The sequence below is a fragment of the Eublepharis macularius genome, chromosome 13, assembly GCF_028583425.1.
Source record: "Eublepharis macularius isolate TG4126 chromosome 13, MPM_Emac_v1.0, whole genome shotgun sequence".
Taxonomy (NCBI): Eukaryota; Metazoa; Chordata; class Lepidosauria; order Squamata; family Eublepharidae; genus Eublepharis; species Eublepharis macularius.
The window spans coordinates 36,267,731-36,289,490 of NC_072802.1; the positions used below are offsets into that span (position 1 = coordinate 36,267,731).

General features: G+C 41.8%; 1 protein-coding gene across 1 annotated transcript in view; it reads right to left on the reverse strand.

Annotated features, from left to right (window-relative positions):
* The window catches only part of AFF2 (ALF transcription elongation factor 2), a 361,635-nt gene that overhangs the window by 39,727 nt on the left and 300,148 nt on the right, over window positions 1-21,760 (reverse strand). The window contains exons 10-14 of the mRNA XM_054995827.1: window positions 16,015-16,177; window positions 12,866-13,888; window positions 7,347-7,471; window positions 6,705-6,707; window positions 385-595 (exon numbers count right to left, since the gene is read on the reverse strand). Of these exons, the coding sequence (XP_054851802.1) occupies window positions 385-595; window positions 6,705-6,707; window positions 7,347-7,471; window positions 12,866-13,888; window positions 16,015-16,177 (1,525 nt within the window). The remainder of the gene's footprint in view (window positions 1-384; window positions 596-6,704; window positions 6,708-7,346; window positions 7,472-12,865; window positions 13,889-16,014; window positions 16,178-21,760) is intronic.

The following is a 21,760-nucleotide window of genomic DNA, read 5'->3' on the forward strand; positions in this document are numbered from 1 at the left end:
CCTGTATTATTTTCCTGGTGCTTTCAGTTAAGTTATTTAGGATTTGCAGGAAAAGTCTTGTAAGGATATTGAAAATCAGTATCTGGCAGAGTGCTTCCTTGGTATCCCACTTGGATCTCTCCCTGCATAAGAGTCCCGATGCTCTACAAATGAGGGGGTGGAACAAGCTATTGGTTCTGTATGGATTGTGGGGTGGATTTAGACCCAGTAGTAAAGTTGAGGTACCTTGACTGGGGTGTCTGGGTAGGGAAAGAGGAAAGGACTCTCTGAAGAACTCCAGCTCATCATCAGTGTGTTGTCAAGTTCAGGACTTGATATTTCACTCACCAAACAGCAGTTCCTTATGCCAGAATTTGCTCTGGGTTTCCTTTTAACGTTACTTACACATATTTCTTTTGGGTTGGAAGAAGATTTGTTCTCGTTTTTCCTGTGTTTGGAGCAGCTATTGGCCTGCAAGGGGTTTGCCAGGTTGTTCTCTTGGTTGAAGGAGCTGCTGTCGTTCCGTCTGGATGCCGTCTCATCTAGCAAAGGCGATAACGGTGGTGGCAGCAGCTTCTCTTCTCTCTTCTTAGTCACCTTTTTGACTGTATTGTTGCTGCCAAGAAAAAAAAGAAAACTCTTTTACAACTAGGACTCATTTGACATAGACACATGCAAAGAAGAGCCTCCTGACAGGTCACAAGTTACTTACATCTGCAGTGTCAAGAGGACTGTTTTTTTTTTTAATTGTAGCATGAGTCAGAAGATGCAACATTCTTGCCCTTTCAGGCATTACTACTTTTCGTGTGTGTGTGTGTGTGTGTGTGTGTGTGTGTGTGTTCTTCCTAATTGAACCACTCCAAGTGAAAGCTCTGAAACTGAAAGCAAATGCTACAAAATGCAAAAGGGCCAAGAAGATCGTGATCGCTTAAAAAAGACAGCCATACATAGTGACATCTTGGAGCCTTTTAGCGATGGTCAAACTCCTGTTGGCTTGCTCCATGCGTGCTACGTGTACAAGGCAACGACCCCAGAGTGCAGCAAGGTAGGTACCAGGCTCCCAATCTCCCGCCGAGTCATAGCTCACCTTTCTTTATGGCTCAAGGGGGCTTACAATTTCAAAATAAGAAATATACAAAAAATACATCAGCCTCCTCCTCCACAACATAATTCCCCAAACTTAAAGCTCATCAAAAGCAGTCACAAATAAAACAGCCTTACAATGCCTCCTACAAAGGCCACTATCATGTCCTCAGGCGACCTGTTCCACAAGATGGGAGCCAGCCATTACAGAGAAGAAGAGGGCTCTAGCAGATGTCAACAAGGCCACTTTAAGTGGGGGAAGAAGTAGAAAGCAGCAGTTAGAAGATTGCCAGTGAAATCCTAAGCAGAGTTACTCCACTCTAAACCCATTGATTTCAATGGGCTTAGACTGGTGTAACTGTTTAAGATTTCACTGTGTGGTTGGTGCAAGAGGACACATGGGGACCAGACAGTTCTTTACATTTGTGGGTCCTAGGACATAAAGGGGTTTAAATGTTATAACCAGCACTTTGAATTGAACTTTGCCCCCTGAAAGAAGAATAACCAGGTGAACATACACATGCACAGGCTAAGAGAGGGTGGGAGGATCAAGTTTAGCTTGCTCTATTGCTGCTGAAGGCTTCCTAGAAAGGGATGGATCTCTAGTTTACAGAGCCATGCGCTCAATGAGTTGCCTACTACAGTGACTGCCATGGATCCTCAATCTACTCTTCCTTGTCACCCGAGACCCAGAATCACAGCAGGGAGGGTAGACTGGGGATCACCCTGGGTCTAAGGTTTGGTGTGATTGGTCATTAAAACATCCATGAACTCAAGCAGATGTTTGGTGTCTGCTCAGCCATGATATAGGACATGAACATTCCTGCTGTGACCTCAGGTCAGACATATTCTTACCTCTATATGGCATTGTCCCCAGAGTCCCTCCTTTGGTGCCTGTGTTTTCCTGAGCTAGAGAAGATGTGCACCCAAAGTGGCCCTGAGGAGAAGACATCTCTTCTACAAGCTTCTACAGCTACAGTGCTGCTCCCTTTGGAGAGCCGCCCTCATGTATCTTTGTAGTAAGACGGGTGCCATGTATCCTTGGAAAACATATGTTTTCCCCCACTAAAAAAACATGACTGCTGTTTCATCCTTTGCTGTCAAAAAAAAAGCCAAATAGATCTACCTGGCTCCTTAACATGTTAATTTGGCCATGGATTTTTTAAAATATATTTTAGTTACTGTCCTAGTCCAGTCAATGAAGATTACTTGAATTTTAATCTTGCCTTAGACAACTAATATTGCATTCTACAGTCATTTACTTTTCATGATTATTGACTCAAATTTTCAATAGCAAATTAAGTCAACAAGAATTTATGTCTTCCTCTTAGTCAATTTAAGTCAGTGTCAGGCATTTATAGATTTACAATACCTCAAAGCAACAAATCAAAGAGGAACAACCAAAGCAAAGCAGCTTGATTTCTCGATCGGGGGAAATTCAATAGCCTCACCTGGCTGTATGTTGCATCACTCCACCAGTTTTAATGATAATGACGTCCATTTCAGTTACTGCCTAATAGCAGCCATTATCAAATAAAAACCATTGCTGTCAAATAGGCATTTTATTACCATTGTCTCTAATACGATACATCCCTTTATCTATCTGTCTGCCAAAGATACAAACCCAAGATCTTTAAATGAAGATATGTTACATTTAATCATATTAAAGAATTTGGGAAAAGATGCAAAATTGCAGCATTATAACAATACACATGGATGAACTCCATCCTGAAACATGATTTCAAATACAACGAACACTGTTCATCTCTCAATATGTGTGTCCAGTTATGCCAACTTTACTTCTAATATGATATATTCATCTGTACATAGACACAATATTTTAGATTTTACCAGGTATTTATCTCACCTTCTTTCCAACAAGCTGTTGTACGTATTTTGGCTGCCACAGATAATGCTTTATTATTTCTAAATCAGTGCAATCAATTATTTCTTCAAGATAGCACAGAAGAATTTCTTTAGGACTGAATTTTAAATGGCACTCCTGTCATTCCATTAATTCATCTGAGTATCTTATCCCAGAATATCTGGTGTAAGTCACCCAGCAAGCTCCATGGCATTCAAACTGGGTCCTCTAGATCTTAGTCTGACACTCTTAACTACTATAGCAACTCAGGTCATCCAGTAAGGTTCGTGGTTAATTGGAATTTGAATTCCTCTCTTCCCCCATTATGAAAGGCCACTGGTTTGCACTAGTGATTCACATTTTACTGGTACTACGAAGCAGCATTTCCTTTGGGCTCAATCCTTCACTGTTCCAGTAATAGTAACAGAATCTCACAGGAAATGTACTCCATCGGTGCTGTACTTCCCTGGGGGTTGGTAGCATGGATGTGGGCTTTCCCACGCCTAGGTGATGATGCTATATCATTATAAGGCATGATGATATCTGAGAATCAGAGTGGTGTAGTAATTAGAGCGTTGGATTGGTGAGACCCAGGCTCAAATCAGTGATGAGGCTCACTGGGTGATATTTGGCTGGTCACTCTCTCTCCGTCTAACCCTCCTCACAGGATTGCTTTGATGATAAAATGGCGGAGTTGATAACCAAGGGCTAGATGCAGACAACTTCTTTTGCCAATTCCTCTCTTTACTATATTCCCCATCTCACATGGCCTTTGTTATGTGCCATCAAGTCACTTCCAAGTTATGGTGTGCAGTACTAGAGCTTAACTGGGGAAATTGGAGTTCAAATTTCTGACCAATCATGAAGTTGGGAACCTTGAGCCAGCAACTGCCTAAGCTACCTCACAGGATTGTGTTGAATAGGAAAGCCCATGGCAGGCCACTCGCACTGGAGGGAGGGTATAGAATAAACCATACAAGTGTCAGGGAAATCTCCATTTTACTTCCTGGTGCTACAGTTGCTTTCAATCCAGTCTGATGCATCTTCAACCCAAGATGGTTTTTAAGAAATATGTAACTGCTATTTTTTATGCCTGTGCCAAAGGTACTCACTTTTTATGGGAAACATTTCAGCTGTGTCAAAAAATTCTCCTTCCTTTGACAACTTTTCAGCAATTGTATAAGTGTTCCTGTATTCATTTATACAACACTCTCTTAGAGTGGAACTACAAGTGACAAAAGGCACAGGCTGGACACTTGTCAGCTTCCCTCAAGTTTTGATGGGAAATGTAGGTATTCTAGTTCTGCAGTTTGGCTCTCTGACTGCTGTCCAATGGACTTTTCAACTGTCATTTGTCCAACATTCCGCCAAGCTGCCTACATTTCCAATCAAAACTTGAGGGAAGCTGACAAGTGTCCAATCTGTGCCTTTTGTCACTTGTAGTTCCGCTCTTGGGGCCAAGCTACACATGACGAATGACACTTGAACGGCAAGTGGATTGAGTGGAGGGCAAGTGAATAGGGAGAAATACACTTGCTGTTCAAGTGTCATTCGTCATGTGTAGCTTGGCCCTTAGTCCTCTGAAATGGCATCTCCGCACAGGCAACTCTGATTGGCTATGCAGTGTTGTGACCTCATCACATTTCATTATGGGATCTCTGATTGGCTGGGCTCACCCATTTGGTTAATCCAGGAAGAACAAAGAGCAACAAGGAGATAAACATAAGCACTAAAGCTGTAGCAGCTAGGGGAAACTACAGCACTGAAGAGGATATGGTGAAATATTTTTGTCCCTTTAACAATGACTATTTTTGGTGAGAAAATCAATGCGGGAGAAAATTCAGCATAGTCCTAATTATATAACTTCAATGAAGTCACTTGTTACTAGCAATTATCTTTATTGTTTCTTTGCTCTTGGCTTTTATACACTGGCTACTGTTCTTGGTTTTACCCTTTCCAGAAATTTTCATGATTTGCATTTGATTGCATGCTCCCCAGGTATCCCCCAAATTATCAAACAATTGGATTGGGTTAACTATGAACTCAAAGGATATTAATAGCAATCTGTAATGTGATCATGGTCTCAATTCAACATAACAGATAAGGAAGTCGAAATTTTTTGCTTGGCAACTGGAAGCATCTGGGACCAGGGGAAAGAAAAACTAGCATAGGGGAAATAACTATTGATGAACACAATTATATTTTAACAGAGGATACCAATGGTTGCAGAGCCCTAAGGAATTAAATTAATGACCTAGAAAACAAGCTCAAATTAAGAAACATCAGGTTGGGGGTAGATCCCTAGGGCTTGATGAAGGCAGGAAATAAAAGGGTTTTTTAATAGATTGTGTTGAAGGATAAACTTATAGTATTTCAAGGAATGTCACAAAAGAAATTTCCAGCATACTTGGTAAATTCATCTAACCCCATGCAAACTATCTGTCCCTATTCATATATGAGAAACAGAGGATTTAAACAGGGTAAATCTGGATTAATTCATTTGCATTAAGAGGAGTTAGCAATTACAGAATTATAAAAGAGATTAGGAACCGCCTGATTTTGGTTCACAATGGGTTATAAACCATCAATTATATGTTAATTTCAGGATTACTTAATAAACATAAATATTGCTACTGCAATCAAGATTCCAGAAGAATTGGTGATTTCTCAGCTCATGAGAGCATCAGTCAAAAGTAAATCCTTTCAAATCAAGAAAGGGATAAAAGGGGGGAGGAGGAATCTGGTCCTTTATGGATGATGTCTATAGAATTAGCTAGATGAATAGACTTGAGGGAAATGACAACAGAGAAAACTGAAAATGAGGAATATTGTTATCTAAGCCATTTACGAATTTTTAGTTCATTTTGATATAAGGGAAGAGATCTGATGGATCAGACCAAGAACCTATATATTTTCACAGTGGCTAGGAAGATGTCTTTGAGAATATGAGAACCACAGGTCATAAAGGCAAGAACTCTTCCATCTATTTGGTTCCAGCAGCAAGTAGTCTTTAGATGTATGCTGCCTCTGTCGACAGAAGGTTAATTTAGCTTACCATGGCCTACAGTGCCATCTTAAGCAGTTACAGCCTTCTATGCCCACTAGCTTCAATGGACAGAAGTGTGTAACTCTGCATAGGGTTGCACTACAAAAGACTTATACTTCATGTTTAATCCTTTGAGAAAAAATCCCTCTAGTATAACTGCTGTTACCGTATCCTGTGGTATACATTGTATGAAATGCTTTGTTTTGTCTGTCCTAGAGGCTCAATGGCAAAGCATGTAGTTTGCATGTAGAAAGTCCTAGGTTCAATTCCTGGCCTCTCCAGGTAAAAAGTAACAGATGCTGGGAGACCTCTCTGGTCCTGAGACTTTAAAGTGCTCTTACCAATCAGAGTACATAGTACAGAGCTATATGGACCAATGTTCTGACTCAGTATAAGGTAGCTGCCTATTAGGGTTGCCAGGTCCCCCGTCCCCGCCTGGCAGGAGATCTGGGGCTCAGCTCTTACCTTGAGCTCTTCCTTTTTGCATGTTCCCAGCTTGTGCGATGATGTCACTTCTGGGAAGTGACATCATCGAGCGGGTCACGGGCCATCCTGGGAGTACTCCTTACTGCCAGTCAGATAAGTGGGGGCAGGGAGTGAAGGGTGAGAGTGGGGGATCCCCCACCCCCAGTGGGGGACTGGCATCCCTACTGCCTAGTTCATACTTTCCATCACTTTATTGAATACCTCCAAATGCTTTATCCACATATCTAAGCTTCCTCACCAGAGAACCTGCTTGAGGCAGCATTCATGGTTCTCCCTTCCTCGTTTTATTCTTACAACAACCCTGTGAAGTCTGTTATACTATGAGAGAATGGTTAGCCCAACAGCATGATCCAAACACTATCAAAATAACTTTTATCCTGTTTGTAATTATTTGCAGAATTCCCATTAATTACTACACAGATGATCGCCAATACTGGTAAAAATGGATTCTATGGGATATTTATTTATTTATGTTGTTGTTTATAGTCTGCCTTTCTCACTGAGACTCAAGGTGAAGTACATAGTATGAGACAATGTCTCAAACATACACTAACAATGCAATACGGTATTGACTGCAGAAATCTGAATGCACCCAGAAATCTGACATAGATCTGAAACAAAGCATTATATATTTATATGAGCTTCTTCCTTTCTGGTTAGCATGACAAATGTCTACCTGCATGAACAAAAGTACCTGTTACCAATAAAGCATGAAAATTGTATTTTTTTTAATATAAAGAGACCCTAGTCCACTACATCCACATAAGGGAGCCAAATATTCCTTTAAAAAGAGGAAAGAGTCAATGGGTAAAGACAAGCCTCTCTCTATCATGTGATTCTGAAGAGCCTTATTATAAAGTATCATCTTAAAATCAAGGAAAAACTTACTCTTTTGCGTTGGTTATTCTGTGATTGGGTATCGGGGAGATGCAGGGCGGAAGCAGACAAGACATAGATGACTCCTCCAGGCGCTGTTTCTTGTTTTCTCCAAACGCGTCCAAATTTTCAGACTGCTTCAACAACAACAGACAGCAGAAAATTATGGCTCTAAAAACTTTGTCTCACTTCGCCAGCTTTCCCTCCCATTGCAGATGATAAAAACAATCACAGTGTATGCCCCTCCAAATAACTGCAGCTAGGGTTGAGCCAAAATTAGCCAACTAGATTCAACTTTGTTTTTGTTCAGGTTGAAAGACTTCTGTTTTTGAACATGGTATTTCAGTAACTCTTTTGAATGTTTCTCACAAAAGGTGCTTGCAGCTTGACACTTAAACAGGTAGCTCATTCAGTGTACCTTTGAACCGCAATCTGGAGAGGCAATGAATAATCACAGGATTGTTTGATGCTAAGCTAGCCTCTGCTTAGAGTGGTTGCTTCTACACAGGGCCAATTCCCTATTTTGCTCTCATTGCCACTGTGAATACAAAGGCATTCGCAGAAGTGGAGCCTCCATATAGGATTTCCTGTTTGACCCCTTACCTCAGGCAGCCTTTTTGTTTCTCTCTTTTTAAAAAAAATGGTAGTAGGATATATAAAGTACTGGTTTAAAAAGTAGCCAGCAAAAGAGATGGGGAATGTGGATGTGCACAGGGAGGTGCGGAAGTCTGAACTTCCCTGATTATACTCTCCTCAAACCGGCGTTGAATATGATGTTTCAGAAAAGTCTGGATCAAAGCAGGTTTGGGAAACTGCAGTGCAGAGCTGGGGAAGGCTGCAATGTGCAGAAGACCCAAAAAACTCCACTGCAGGACATCTGGGGTGGTGGGGGTTGAATGCAGAGCAAGTGGAAGTAATGACTGTTGATTCAACCTATATCATCATCAGCCCAGCCTGGTTCTTGGAAACAGGTGAACTACATATGAATTGTTTTTATTTTTCAAAAAACAAAATGCAAATGTGGGAGCTTGACATTTAAAGCAATAAAATAATGTAGGGGGAAAGAGGCCATTTAACTTTCTCACGTTTTTTTCTTGAAGAAAATCACTCCCTCCACAGCTGGGCACACTTATTGGTACTGGTGAAAAATATGTATATCCAGAAATTTGTAGGGGGGAAGAGCTCCAAGAAAGAATCAAGGGTGGAAAGGGGTTAGGGTTGCCAGGTCCAGGTTGGGAAATTCCTGGAGATTTTGGAGGAGGAGCCTGGAGAGGGTGGGGTTTGGGGAGTGGAGGGGCCTCAGTGGGGTATAATGCCATAGAGTTCACCCTTCATACCAGCCGCTTTCTCCAGGGGAACTGATCTCTGTGGCCTGGAGATCAGTTATAATTCCGGGAGATCTCCAGCTACCACCTGGAGGCTGGTAACCCTAAAAGGGGTTCTAGTTCTTCTCCCATGGTATCAGTCCCTCTTTTCAAACCGAAGCTCCTGCAGCTGCATTCTGTTAAAACCATCAGGATGAATACTCAGAGAACTATACATAATGTGTAACTTTGCTCTTTGAAGGTTGTCTATAAGATTCCTCCAGTTCCACAGGGGCTATATCTCCATTTAGGCTGGATTCACTCTGTTGTTTCTGGCACTAAAGCCAGCACTTTCAGTGCACAGTTGGTTCCAATGGCAAATGTTGCATTTGTTGAGATAGATAACATCTTTTTAAAAAAAATAATAATCCTGAAACCATTTTTACTCAACAAGACCAGAAGTACAGCCATTTCCCATTCAGGAAAAAGTCTCACTCAGGTGCAGCCAATATTCATTTTTGATATAAAACCTCTGTTACCTTTCTAAAAAAACACATTTTAGTTTGAAGCATGCAGTCGTATCCCACAAGATAAGGTTCCCCATGGGCATAAATAACATAAAATACATGATAAAGCATCGTCTCTCTCGAGTCACAGTAGATTCTGCATTATAGGTAGCTGTTGCAAAGAGAGGATGGGTAGCTACTGAATGGCATTTTGATAAATCACATTTGTTTATGTAACCAAACCCACATTTCCCAATGTATATTAAAAGGCAGAACTTAGTAACTGCAAGGAACAAGAACAGTCTGTTGATTTTAATGGAGGCATGCCGGCTCTTGCAGTAAATCTGGACTTAATGCTCCAGACAGTGAACAACAGGTCATCAAACAAAGATACAGCAACAACTTCAACCCAGAAGGGCAACGGTCTCTTCAGTTACCTTCTAAATCCACTCTCTTGTTATGTTCCTCTCTGACCTCCCATAGTCAGGGTTTACAAACTTAGAGAGCTGTCCAGGTTTTCTAGGCTGCATAGCCTAGGCATGAAAAGGGAGACCATTTCTCACCAGCAACACCTAAGGGCTAAACTAAGCATTTTTTTTTTAACAAGTTGGGATTGGGTTTCCCCTGACCCAACTAGCTGGCCCCTTGGTCGCACAGCAGCTGCAAGGAACTTCACTTTTTAAAACCTACAGGAGCTTATTTGAATCAGGACAGTGGTGTGAGAGGAGAAGGGGTCTCCTGCTTTTCCTATCTTTTCCCTGAGTTAATAGGTCCTGATAGGACCTGTTAATAGGTCCTGCTTGCAAAACTTGTCAAGGCCTAAACAGGGAGACAACAGGTGGGTTGGAAACACCCTCTGCCATCTTCTCAACTCCCTTGATTCCAGCAGAAGCTGAACGCTCTGCATAAAGTTGTCTACAAGCTGTCAGAGAATTCCTGGCAGCAGAAGGCAGTATACCATTACGAGAAACTATCTAGTGAGTTTTATTAATTAGGATACCTCTTGATGATACCTTTCTGCATGGGCATGCACTTTTATCATGCTCCCTGTAGTCACATGACATCAAAATTGGTGAAATAACTCCGAGTGGTTTCCCACTGCAGAGGAGGTAGGAGCCTTTCTGAGCCTGTTTGGGTTCCCCTTTAAAAAAAAAATAGAAGCAGTTCCCCGCAGCTGCTGTGTGGCTGCAGGGAGAACATTAAAACAAGTGCATGCTTGTGCAGAACAATATTGTCTAGAGGTTTCCTTAGATGGACTGAAAGGAAGCAAATAGTCTGCCACTTGCTTCCTTTTAGCTTGAGTTCTAAACCAGGGGTGTGGGGAGGAGTATTGAGTGTGAAGGATTTGAGTCCCTGTGCTTCCTTTAGGCCTGTGTCCATTCCCCAAGTGATGGCGGGGGGGGGGGGGGCTCTCCCTTTGCATCTGAAATTAGCCTGGAGGAGAAGGGGGAATTCGTCTTTAAGGATGTGCATGGTCTGGTTTAGGGACCCTCAAAGTGGCATCTGCTGACACTTTTCTTGGTTTTTAGAAAGTGGGCAGGGCCTGGTGGGGAGCTTGTCCAGATGGGCTGTTGGTTGGCCACTGGAGATCTGATTGGATTTGCAAATTTTTAAAAATTTGTTTCAGCAGCAGCAGCAGCCACCACCACAGCATAAGGTCCTTCATTATGTGGCTGAAGGCAAGCTGAATGTACGCAAGTAAATATTTTAAAAAATATATTAATTTTAAAAGGCATCCTGTTAAACATTCCTGCTTGGAATGTTGAAGAGTTATTATTAAGATTTATTCATGAACTCACTCCCTGATATTTTGTGGTTGGAACTACCTTTTGTGACGGCCATTTTGTAGTCAGTTACACCTCCTGTGGTAGCCAAGTTGTAGTTGTGTAGTTGTATCAGAATTTCAAAAGTGCTTTCAGCCTTAAAAAGGTTGGGGTCTCCTACTCTGGATCATATCTTAGAAGTCAAATTTACCTCCCCCCACCGCTAAAGCCCCTATTAAGTTGTGAGGAGAACTACTAATACTGGATTAAAGGATCACTAAATATGGGGAACTAGTTTCAGAGGACCAATTTTCTTCAGTTTCACCTGTGAAACTTTTGTGAGTTGCAGCTTGTTTTCCTGATGCACAGTTTTCCAGTCATAGAGCACTACCTGTTATTAGAGCCATTTTATATGGCCACCTTCACTCCTACCATGGTAGAGCCATGGTTGGGAAGCTGAATAAACTATACAGTGTAAGGATTGTGCACCCCTGGTTCTTACAGGCCAGTTGTGATGCTGGGTACTTTTTGAACTCCTGTCATCTTACTAAGTATTGGGAAACAGTTACAACTGGCAAATAAATGGAACATAGACAATGACCAAATGTTCTTAATGTTTCTTAAAACACATGATAATTATCTTTAGCAAATACAAAAAATAATAAGAATATAAAACTTTTTTTAAAACTTTGCTTCTGGTATTGCAATTTCTCTTCTTACTGACTTTTTTTTTTTTACATAATAGTGTTACCAAAAAATTCGGAGGCATTAAAACTGAATATAAATGGGCAGGATTCCCTCTCGCAGCTGAAAAGGTTTATTGGTAGAATGTAGGAGGCATTTATGTGTCCTCAGAGGAGCTCATCACCAGTGGCTGAGTCACCTTCTGATTGGAAGCAGTGGCTCATGCAGAGGTACAGCGGACACTGAGAGTGCATACGATCTCATTACACATAAAGAGGGATGTACATATACACCCTTCTTTTTGTCCCGCCCTTTCTCATTTCTGGTGTCCTGATTCATTTGTTACCCTTATGTCATTTTTACATCATTTAGAAGTTATATTCCATTTTTATGCAGCTGATGCAAAAATAATGTTAAAACCATGTTGATTTTCATGGAGAAAAATTGGTGTAAGGGAGCAGAAAATGACAACAAAATAAAGAATCACTGGTTCAATTTACATAACTGAGAAGCAAAACTGCAACAAGGCTGTCCGAATCAAAACAGAGGGGTTACAAAATTCAATCGCATCCCTATACTAGAGATGCAGCAAAATTAAATGCTCCTGAGTGGTCGAATGAGAAAAAAGACAACATAATTCAGAGACACAGTGGGCAGCCTCCTTGGTGAGTGGGTACCTTTGGACTGAAAGCAAGATTTGAGTCCAGGAGCACCTTAAAGACGAACAAGATTTTCAGGGTATAAGCTTTCAAGAGTCAAAGGGCCAAGCTACACATGACGAATGACACTTGAACGGCAAGTGGATTGAGTGGAGGGCAAGTGAACAGGGAGAAATACACTTGCCATTCAAGTGTCATTCGTCATGTGTAGCTTGGCTCAAAATCTGCTTCATCAGAGCTCTGACTCTCAAAAGTTTATACCCTGAAAATCTTGTCAGTCTTTACGGTGCCACTGGACTCAAATCTTGCTGTTCTATTGCAGATCAACATGGCTACCAACCTGAATCGATTTGGATGAAAAGGATGCTTTAATTTTGTAAAGAATTTATCTCATATGCCATACAATTAGTTCATTTCCACAGATTAGTGTGCCCCAGCCCAGTTTGGGAATTACTGATTTCGTGCCGTCAGTATACATCATTCATCTGTACAGGAAAAGCTTTCCAGAAGTAGACTCAAATAATAAGCGAGCAAAGGTTAGCTGTCCTAAAACCCTCCCTTTCTTGAGAGATAGCAACCACACATTCTCCCATCTGCTATAAAGAGATGGATTACCTTGTGTTTCCTTTTTGATTTAGTGGAGAGTTTTTCGGCAGCTGGTGTTGGGGACTCTCGTGACTGTCGCCTGTGCTTCATGTTAACTTCGCGGGGTTCTGTTTTTCCAGATGTGCTCTCAAAGGGGTCTTGTCCAGGGACCCGAGAGAGTAAACTCAGGTCTATCTTCACCCAAAGGTATTTGAGCTCTTCAAACTCTTTGAGAGGGGAAAGGGGTTCATTCTGCACAATCGGGATAGGCGAGAAAAGCTGCTCCTCTAAATCGTTGCCATTTTGGTCTATGGAGGTACTGCTACTGTTGCTTGTTAAGCTACTTACGCTGAGGATGTTACTGCTGGAGTCCTTGGCTTTAATGCTATTATCAGGGCCACTGCAGGCCTGTATGTTTTTTGCCTGCAGGCCCTCTTCTTGGTCAGTGTTTGAATCAGAGGTGGAGGAATCTGTTTCCACAAATTCCCGTGACTTAGGAACAGTTTTGCTGGGGCCTCGGTACTTCTTCTTCTCAGGTGCCGGCCCCACGCTCGTCCTCGGCTCTTTCCTTGGAGCGGTCTTCCCGGTGGTTACCTTGGTGCGAACTTTTGGCTGTTCTTGGGAGTCTTGTGTTTCCTTCTCTTTGGGTGTGCTGCTGGTATTATTTGGTTTGGGCCAGTTGTAGTCTTCTGCACTGGAAGTCCTTTCTACCTTTTTGGGTTGTTTTTTCCCAGTAGTCCTTTGGGAGGTGGGTTCATTGTGAGCTGGCGATTTCTGCTTTGAACTTTTTGCTTCTGCTGGAACTTTCTGGGCAACCCGGGGTTTGGCTTTCTCACGAATGGGACTACGTAGCGCCCGATCTTTGGAATCGGTCAGGGCCAGGCTGCTGCTCAGCTTCCCTTTGTTTTGTCCTTCGATTGTTGGGTTGCTCTGAGGTTGCGAGCTATTCTCACCGTGGCTTTCATGCTGGTTGCTGATGATGGTCTTATTGTGGGGATTGACTTTGTTCAACCATTTGTCCAGCTGCCATTTGTTAGCAGAGGGGGGTTCAGGCTGCAAAAGGAGAAATGATGAACAAGCAACTTTTAAAAAGTTAAATGAACACTGCATTCCCAGCAATGACTTCTACTGCAGTCAGGCAATGGCTATTGCTTACCACCAGGGCTTTTTTTCTGGGAAAAGAGATGGTGGAACTCAAAACCGCACAATGACATCACTTTGGGTGGAACAAGGGGGGAGTTTTTTAAAGTTTAAATCACCCTTGGAGAAAATAGTCACATGGCTGGTGGCCCCGCCACCTGATCTCCAGACAGAGGGGAGTTTAGATTGCCCTCCGCACAGCAGCACGGAGGGCAATCTAAACTCCCCTCTGTCTGGAGATCAGAGGACGGGGTCACCGGCCATGTGACCATTTTCAAGAGGTGCTGGAACTCTGTTCCACCATGTTCCTGCTGGGAAAAAAGCCCTGCTTACCACATTGCACTATAGAAGGATAGCAAACTTTAAAAAATTATATTTTTCCTAAGGTTATTACAAGCCAGTGTAAACGAAGAAATCTGAACAAAATTCATAGTGAACAATGGATAAGGGTTTAGATCATCCTGAAACCTACAGGGCCTTAGTCTCATGTACCTGATTGCACATCTTCTTCTAAGTGTCTTATTTCCTATAGATATGATGGAAAAACCCTGCTTCTTTGGTACAAATGTAATATATTGGGGCAGAGTAGAGCATTTTCAGTGGTGGTCCCCTCACCATGGAAATACCTAGTAAGGCTCAATTGGCAGCATCTCGGTCTTCTTTTAGGTATCAGGTGTGTGCCATTTTTTGTACCAAAACACTTTTTAAGCAAGAACTGTTTAATGTGATTTTATTATAATTGTGCCTTTACTTGAGATATTTCTGCTATATATAATAATAAAGTAGTAAGAACTCTGCAATTACGTATCGTAACAATAAAGCTGATGCTCTATTATTGTGCTGAAGAAAGATGATGAGAAAGCTGGGATATAAATACCTTACATTTATGCTGCAAACTGTGTTAGGTACACTGCAAAGAATGCTAACATAAACGTTATGAATAAATAAATAAATATCATGCCAAAGCATGATCAATAATGATTACCATTCTACAGCATGATAATCCATAAAGCCTTCCTTCCCTAACTCTCATGTAATAGGCTGAGATTATCATCAAAGTAGCAATTTCCCAAACTCTATAAACCACTCTTGAGTGGAATAATTTCAGTCTTAAAGAAATTATTTAAAGTGATACCTAGACCTGTACAAATGTAAGAATATTAATGTCTTGGGTGATGTGATAATTGTTGGTGATACAACAAAATGTTGCTTGTATAGCTTCTGCAGAAAGTTCGCCTCTGCAGCCATATGGAACGAATGACTAGCTGGGTGATTCTTAAATATCCACTCCAGATATTGAATGGATATTTATGAGATGACCAGAATGATTAAATGCAGCGTTCCACTGTGTACTGATTGTGAATCAAGATGGTCATCTCGCGACAGAAGAAAGTAATGGAAGTCATGCTCTGTATAAAAATAACCATGAGAAGTCTGGCCACCCTTTTTCGGAAATGGTGAACCTATGTGCTCATTTAGGGTTGTTGACTCCTGAAACAAAAAATGGGTCAAGGTCTCAGAGTCCCAGGATGGAGTGATGTGGGTACAGTCCAGTGGCCTTCATTCAGCAAACTAGGGAGAAGAATACAAATTTTAATAATTCTTTTTTCCTAAGGGAAACAAAACCAGCCTTGCCTCTGGTTTTTCTACCAACTGGGCTGAATGGACACTAGTCAAACTAATTTTTTTTTGCTCTCTGATCAGGTGGCAAGCTTAAACGATTGCATTAGTTCTTCACACTCAGGTTTTGCATTTACAAAAGCCAGAGTCCTTTGTAATAACCATTACTACCTGCAGGAATGAACTTCAGAGTGGATTGTATGACAGAGCCTTTAGTGAGAGAGACTAGCTCAGCACTGTCTGACTAGCAAGTGCCTTCCAGGCTCTAAGGCAATGAAAGTCTCTCAGTACCAGTATGAGTGCCTTTACATGGAGATGCTCAGGACTGAACTTGGCAGCTTCTGCAATCAAAGCACATACTCCTTCACAGAGACAAAGCCCTTCCCCTAAAGGGAGGGGGGGGTAACATTTGGTTTTACCTCTGGAGTTCCACTGCGGGACTCTTCATTGCATTCACTGTCACTGGAGCTGGTTTCGCTGTCTGAATCAGACTCGGAGCTGCTCTCAGATTCACTGGAGCTCCCAGAGCCTCCACTGGAATGTACTAAGATGGCGCTATGTGTTGTCGGCAATGGAAGGCCACTGTATAGGAGAAAAAACAAGCCTCTCTTAGATCCATCTGTTCACCCAAATTTGGTCTTCAAGCATTTAACCACATTTCAGTCCATGATCTTGAACAAGTTCTCGGTCAGTTGTGACACCCAACTGTCATCCCTTTACAAATGGGTAGAATCCAGACTGGTCCCCTTCACCTCTATTCTGTTTCTCTACCACCCCATATGAGGGGCAGCTATGCTTAATCAAACCCATTTGTTCTTTCTTGGACTGCACTTGCTCATCACTGGATACTGTGCTATCTTTGTACAACAACAACTTATCCCGTGCGGGCAAGCCATCCAGTTGCTAATGATTGCTGTAAAGCAATGACAGTGCAGTATCCACCAAAGTGCAGATGCAGATTTTCTTTCTTTCCCAATATCTTAGGCCAGCCTGTGGTTTGTGAGCAGGATGTGTCCCCTGAAGCAATATTTGTCCCATGGCATCCCTTCCAAAATTTGAATCAAGCTGTGGTAAAAAGGTCTGCTTGTAGCTTCACTCATACAGAGAGAACATCTATTTTCACATTTCAGAAGACAAGGCAAACTTTAATGTTATAAGCTGTTTTTTTGCAACTACAGTATCCCCCTGACATAGAGAGAAAGATTATTGGAAAGGTCAGAATGACACCCAGGGACAGCTTGCTACAAGACAAGCCCAAAGAAAATAACAACAGAACACCATTGGTGGACACCTACAGCCCACAACTCAAGCCAGTCCAATGCATTATGAATGACCTACAATCTATGCTGGATTGTGACACTTTCCTCACACAGGCATTGGGGGGCTGATCTTTTCTTGCTTACAGACAGCCTGCTAACCTGAAACAACTACTCACCCACAATGAGAAACTACTTAACACTAACATGGACTCTGGTAGCAAGGCCTGCAAAAACCCAGATACCAACTTTGTTCTCCGATTCGAGCAACACCATCAGTGGACCCAACAACATCAGCCATACCATCCTGGGTTCATACCCCTGCTCATCCTCCAATGTCACGTGTCAGCAATGCCCCTCCACTCTCTACATTGGACAAACTGGCCAGTCTCTTCGACAAAGAATAAGTTTGACATCAGAAACCAAAACATTCAAAAACCAGTAGGGCAACATTTTAACCTTCCAGGACATTCAGTTGCTGACGTAAAAGTAGCAGTTATCCTGCAGAAGAATTTCAAAGGGAGATTAGAAAGAGAGACTGCTGAATTGCAACTGATAATGAAGCTCAAGACAATGCATCCACCTGGAATGAATCAAGACATAGGCTTCCTGTCTCATTACCAATGCTAATTTTTCCACACCCATTACCTCTCTGCATACTCCACCCTATTCAATCACCCTTGCCATTGTCATTCACTGGCTATTATCATCTGGCTTCTGCAATCACTCCACTCTCCAAGATATAAGGACAGATGGACTCACATTCTAGCTGTATTTGAAGAAGTGAGCTGTGGCTCTTGAAAGCTCATACCCTACCACAAATTTTGTTAGTCTTATAGGTGCTACTGAGCTCTTGCTCTTTTCTACTGCTACAGACAGACTAATACAGCTACCCATCTTGATCTATCTACTTTTAATTGATTTATTTGAATAGAACAGCTGTTTTTAATACTCCATTTTAATACTCCATTTAATACTTAATATATTCTAGGGCATGTTGTGCTGGCCTTTGGACCTTGGCAATATTAAGAGAGCAGCATGTAATTGTTTTAAATAAATTAAAATAAATAAATAATCAAATGGGAGAAGCGGGTTCAACACGCATACCCCAGTGCATCTGCATACAGTGAATGTGTGTCAAAAACACTTTCACCCCACTTTGCAATCTCTGTCCACATCCTTGGCCTGTTTCAAAAGTGTAGGGTACTACATGGAATCCTTAATCACTTTCCTCTGAGAAATCTGGTTTAAAGCACTGGAGAAGGCATCAGATTCCGTGGGAATGAGGATTTGGAAGCTCTGATATTTCAAATGGTCTGTGATGCTGGCATTGTTTTTCTTTTAAAAAACAAACCCAGAGATTATGAGCAAATGGACCAATAATATGTAATTTATTGTCACATCCAAACCTGTTAGTCTGTAGCTTGCAAAAACAAATAACGATCATCTAAATAATTTACCAATTGAAATGCACAATCTTCATTTTTATTTATTTATTTATTTTTGGCCAACACATTTATAATTCATGTTCAAATGAAGGACATTAGGCAGCTCTAATATTTGAATGTAAACACTTTAAAAATTAATTTTAACGAAGGCTATGGGTTACTTCCCCCCCCCCCCCACACACACACAAAAGCAGGCTGTACAAAAGAGCTATAGGCACATTACAATTCTCTTGAGATGTCCTGGGGATTCTTTATTTGGAGCTATTTTTTCATTCATGGTTTCGCTAACTCAATACCAAAATAAAGCTCCTCCATATCACCGTTTCAAACTCTAACCCATCTTTTATGCATCTCTTCCCAGCAAGCCACTGCTATTTCTGGAATAAAAGCATGGTTTAAATAATTGGATTTCTATAGCAGTAGGTCATTGCTTGCCGCAGTCACTCCCTATTGACTTCCAGTCTGCATTCAAGGTATGGGTGTTAAGCTATCAAGTCCCAAATGGCCTAGACTCAGTATACCTTTTAAAAAAAGATGGTGATAAGTAAACCATCTCTGCATCAAGTTAAGATTGCAAGGCCATACCAGAGATGGCTTCTTATTGGTTGAGGGGAAATATTTTTCCCTTGGAGACTCACCAAAGCTAGTGCTCAAGTCTTTTGAAAGTGGCATAGCACATTTTTATTCAAACTGGATTTAGTGAAAGGTGTAATACCATTAAAATATTGTAACCTGAAGTTTTTTTGTCCCATTAAATAACAAACAGATGACTCTGGTTCCATTAAGCTCTAGCCAAATGCTCATATTTATATTATCAAGGGTATGTCTCAAGGGAAAGCCTGCATATTTCATGACTGTTGTAATAAGGAGCATGTAATGAGTTTCTCTGCATTGTGCACTCTTCTAACCAGACTTTAGTCATGCAAAAGGTATGCAGCAAAAGGTGTTCATATTTTTATCTTAGAAACAGAATATATGTTTTTGTATCCATTCACCTACTAAAAAAAGGAATACCTGATGATGGATTTTAAATTTGCAAAGCTGACACAGCCGAATATTAGAAAGCTGGCATCATTTGTTAGTACTCCATTATGGGATATTCAATACTCTGCCCTACTCAATATCATGGGATGTACGTGTCCAGTTTCAAATCATCACCACCAATCCTTGGAACTGTTTGTGAATTCTTTTATCCCTTTATCAAGCTTTCTCAATCCTTCTCTTTCAGAAAAAAGTCAAACATTTCATCACTTTTTCAGATTTTTAAGCAAACAATGGCACGATAATGATTCAAACTTCTAGTGCTCAAAACAATCAAGGCACAATATAAGAGGGATGTCCATAAGAATTCATAGGAATCAGGGGTGGATTAGGATGTTAAAAGCCCTGGAGCAAGCTAATACGAGTAGTCCTTGTGGTGCTGGCTCAGAGGCGAGTAGTGACAAGTGTAGATCTGCTCTGCTTGGCTCAGCTTAGTCTCATCCACCAGTGGCCCCGCAGAACTGTAGCTTACCCAGAACTTTCTTGGGAAGTTCAAGAGCCAACCCACCCCTGTGCACTATTTTCTTGTCTGCTGACATCAATGAACCCTTTCCTGTTGTCTCCAGCAGCAACGTTTCAAACCTTTTGTGTTCTTTGTTGAAGTGATGAGCGGCACAGTAATTGTCACAGGGTTTAAATGTGACAGCAGTACTACCCCATCACACAAGGCCTTTTCTGTCATTTTTTGGAGTATCTCACTGAAAGAACCAGAAACACTATTTGCAATCTGCTAACTCCCAATGCCATTTTGTTTTTGAAGCAGAACATCTGCACAGGGTCCCGTTCAGAGGAAATGCTGACTTAGTGTTGGGAAGATAGTTGGTTGTGCATGCTTCTGGTATGCGTGGTTGAATACCCTCCAAAGTAATGAATGAAAAGGGCTACAGAAACGGCATCCTTTGGAGTGATTCTAGTAATAGCTAATAGAACTAACTATGCTGTCCATGACTATTCCCCCTGGCCCCTTGATGCTTGGTGATGTTTCTTTCGGTTGGAAAAATAACAGGCAGGTTCTTCTTTTCAAGGCCAAACTCAATTGCTCCCCCCCCCCCAGTTTACTCTTCCCCAATCCTGCCCAACGTGCTGCGCTCATGTACAGGGAAGGGGACAAGCGAATGCCCATCCCTTCAGTACAAGCACAGAAACAGCCATGATGACTCTAGAAGCTGGAAAGTTACACAGCCAGCGTGGTGTAGTGGTTAGAGTGTTGGACTAGGATCTGGGAGCCCCAGGTTCGAACCTCCACTCTGCCATGAAAGCTTTCTGGGTGATCTTGGGCCAGTTACACCCTCTTAGCCTAACGTATGTCACAGGGTTGTTGTGAAGATAAAATGTGGGAGAGGAGAACAATGGGAGCTGCTTTGAATTCCCACTGAGGAGAAAGGTGGGATATAAATAAAGGAAGTAAATAAATAAATGCAGATTCATGATCTACTAGACCACCATCAAACAACCTCAGTAGGACTTGTGAAGCACCATTTTCCTCCAGAAAATATAACCGGACTCCCTTTCCTGGTATGTTTGCTTTCATACCTGTCCAGTCCCAGTCTTGTTTCCTGGCATGTTTACCAATCATGCAAGTAACACTCAACCCTTTGTGGGATGCTGAGGCTGCATACACACTCTTTCTCTGCTGGAGTTCTCCAGTAGTCAGTCTGCTGTCATGTTTGGAAGTTATGTTGTCGAAGCTACCAGAGTCACCTGTATGTTGGCTACAGAACAGGTCTCAGTAGTTCATTGAAAGCAATGCAGGTGACCAGGGCTTTCTTTCTGGGAAAAGAGGTGGCGGAACTCAGTGGGTTGCCCTCGGAGAAAATGGTCACATGGCTGGTGGCCCCACCCCCTGATCTCCAGATAGAGGGGAGTTTAGATTGCCCTCCGCGCCACTGAACGGCGCGGAGGGCAATCTAAACTCCCCTCTGCCTGGAGATCAGGGGGCGGGGCCACCAGCCATGTGACCATTTTTAAGAGGTTCCGGAACTCCGTTCCACTGTGTTCCTGCTGGAAGAAAGCCCTGCAGGTGACAAATATATCAGGAAGATAAACCATGTGGACTTTGGATTGTCTTGAGATTCATGAAGGAACAACTGGGGAGACAATGGCAATCATTCTAGGAAATGTCTAAAGGGGATCATAGTCTTTAATTTTTTGACAAAGACGAGATCAAAACAGTGGAACTAGACCTAACATGGCCTTAATTTTTTTTGTGGTAACACCACAAGCTACTCTATGCCAAACCATATTGCTAAATCTACTTCAGATCATCAATAATGCTTTTCTGTCCACACAAAATACAGCAAATTCATATTTGACTTTGTTCTTGGATGACCAAATTATGACTTTGACTACATCATGACATTTCATGCGGAAGACCCTACTGCCGCTAAACAAAATCTTTTAAATCAGAGCCCCCCCCCCCG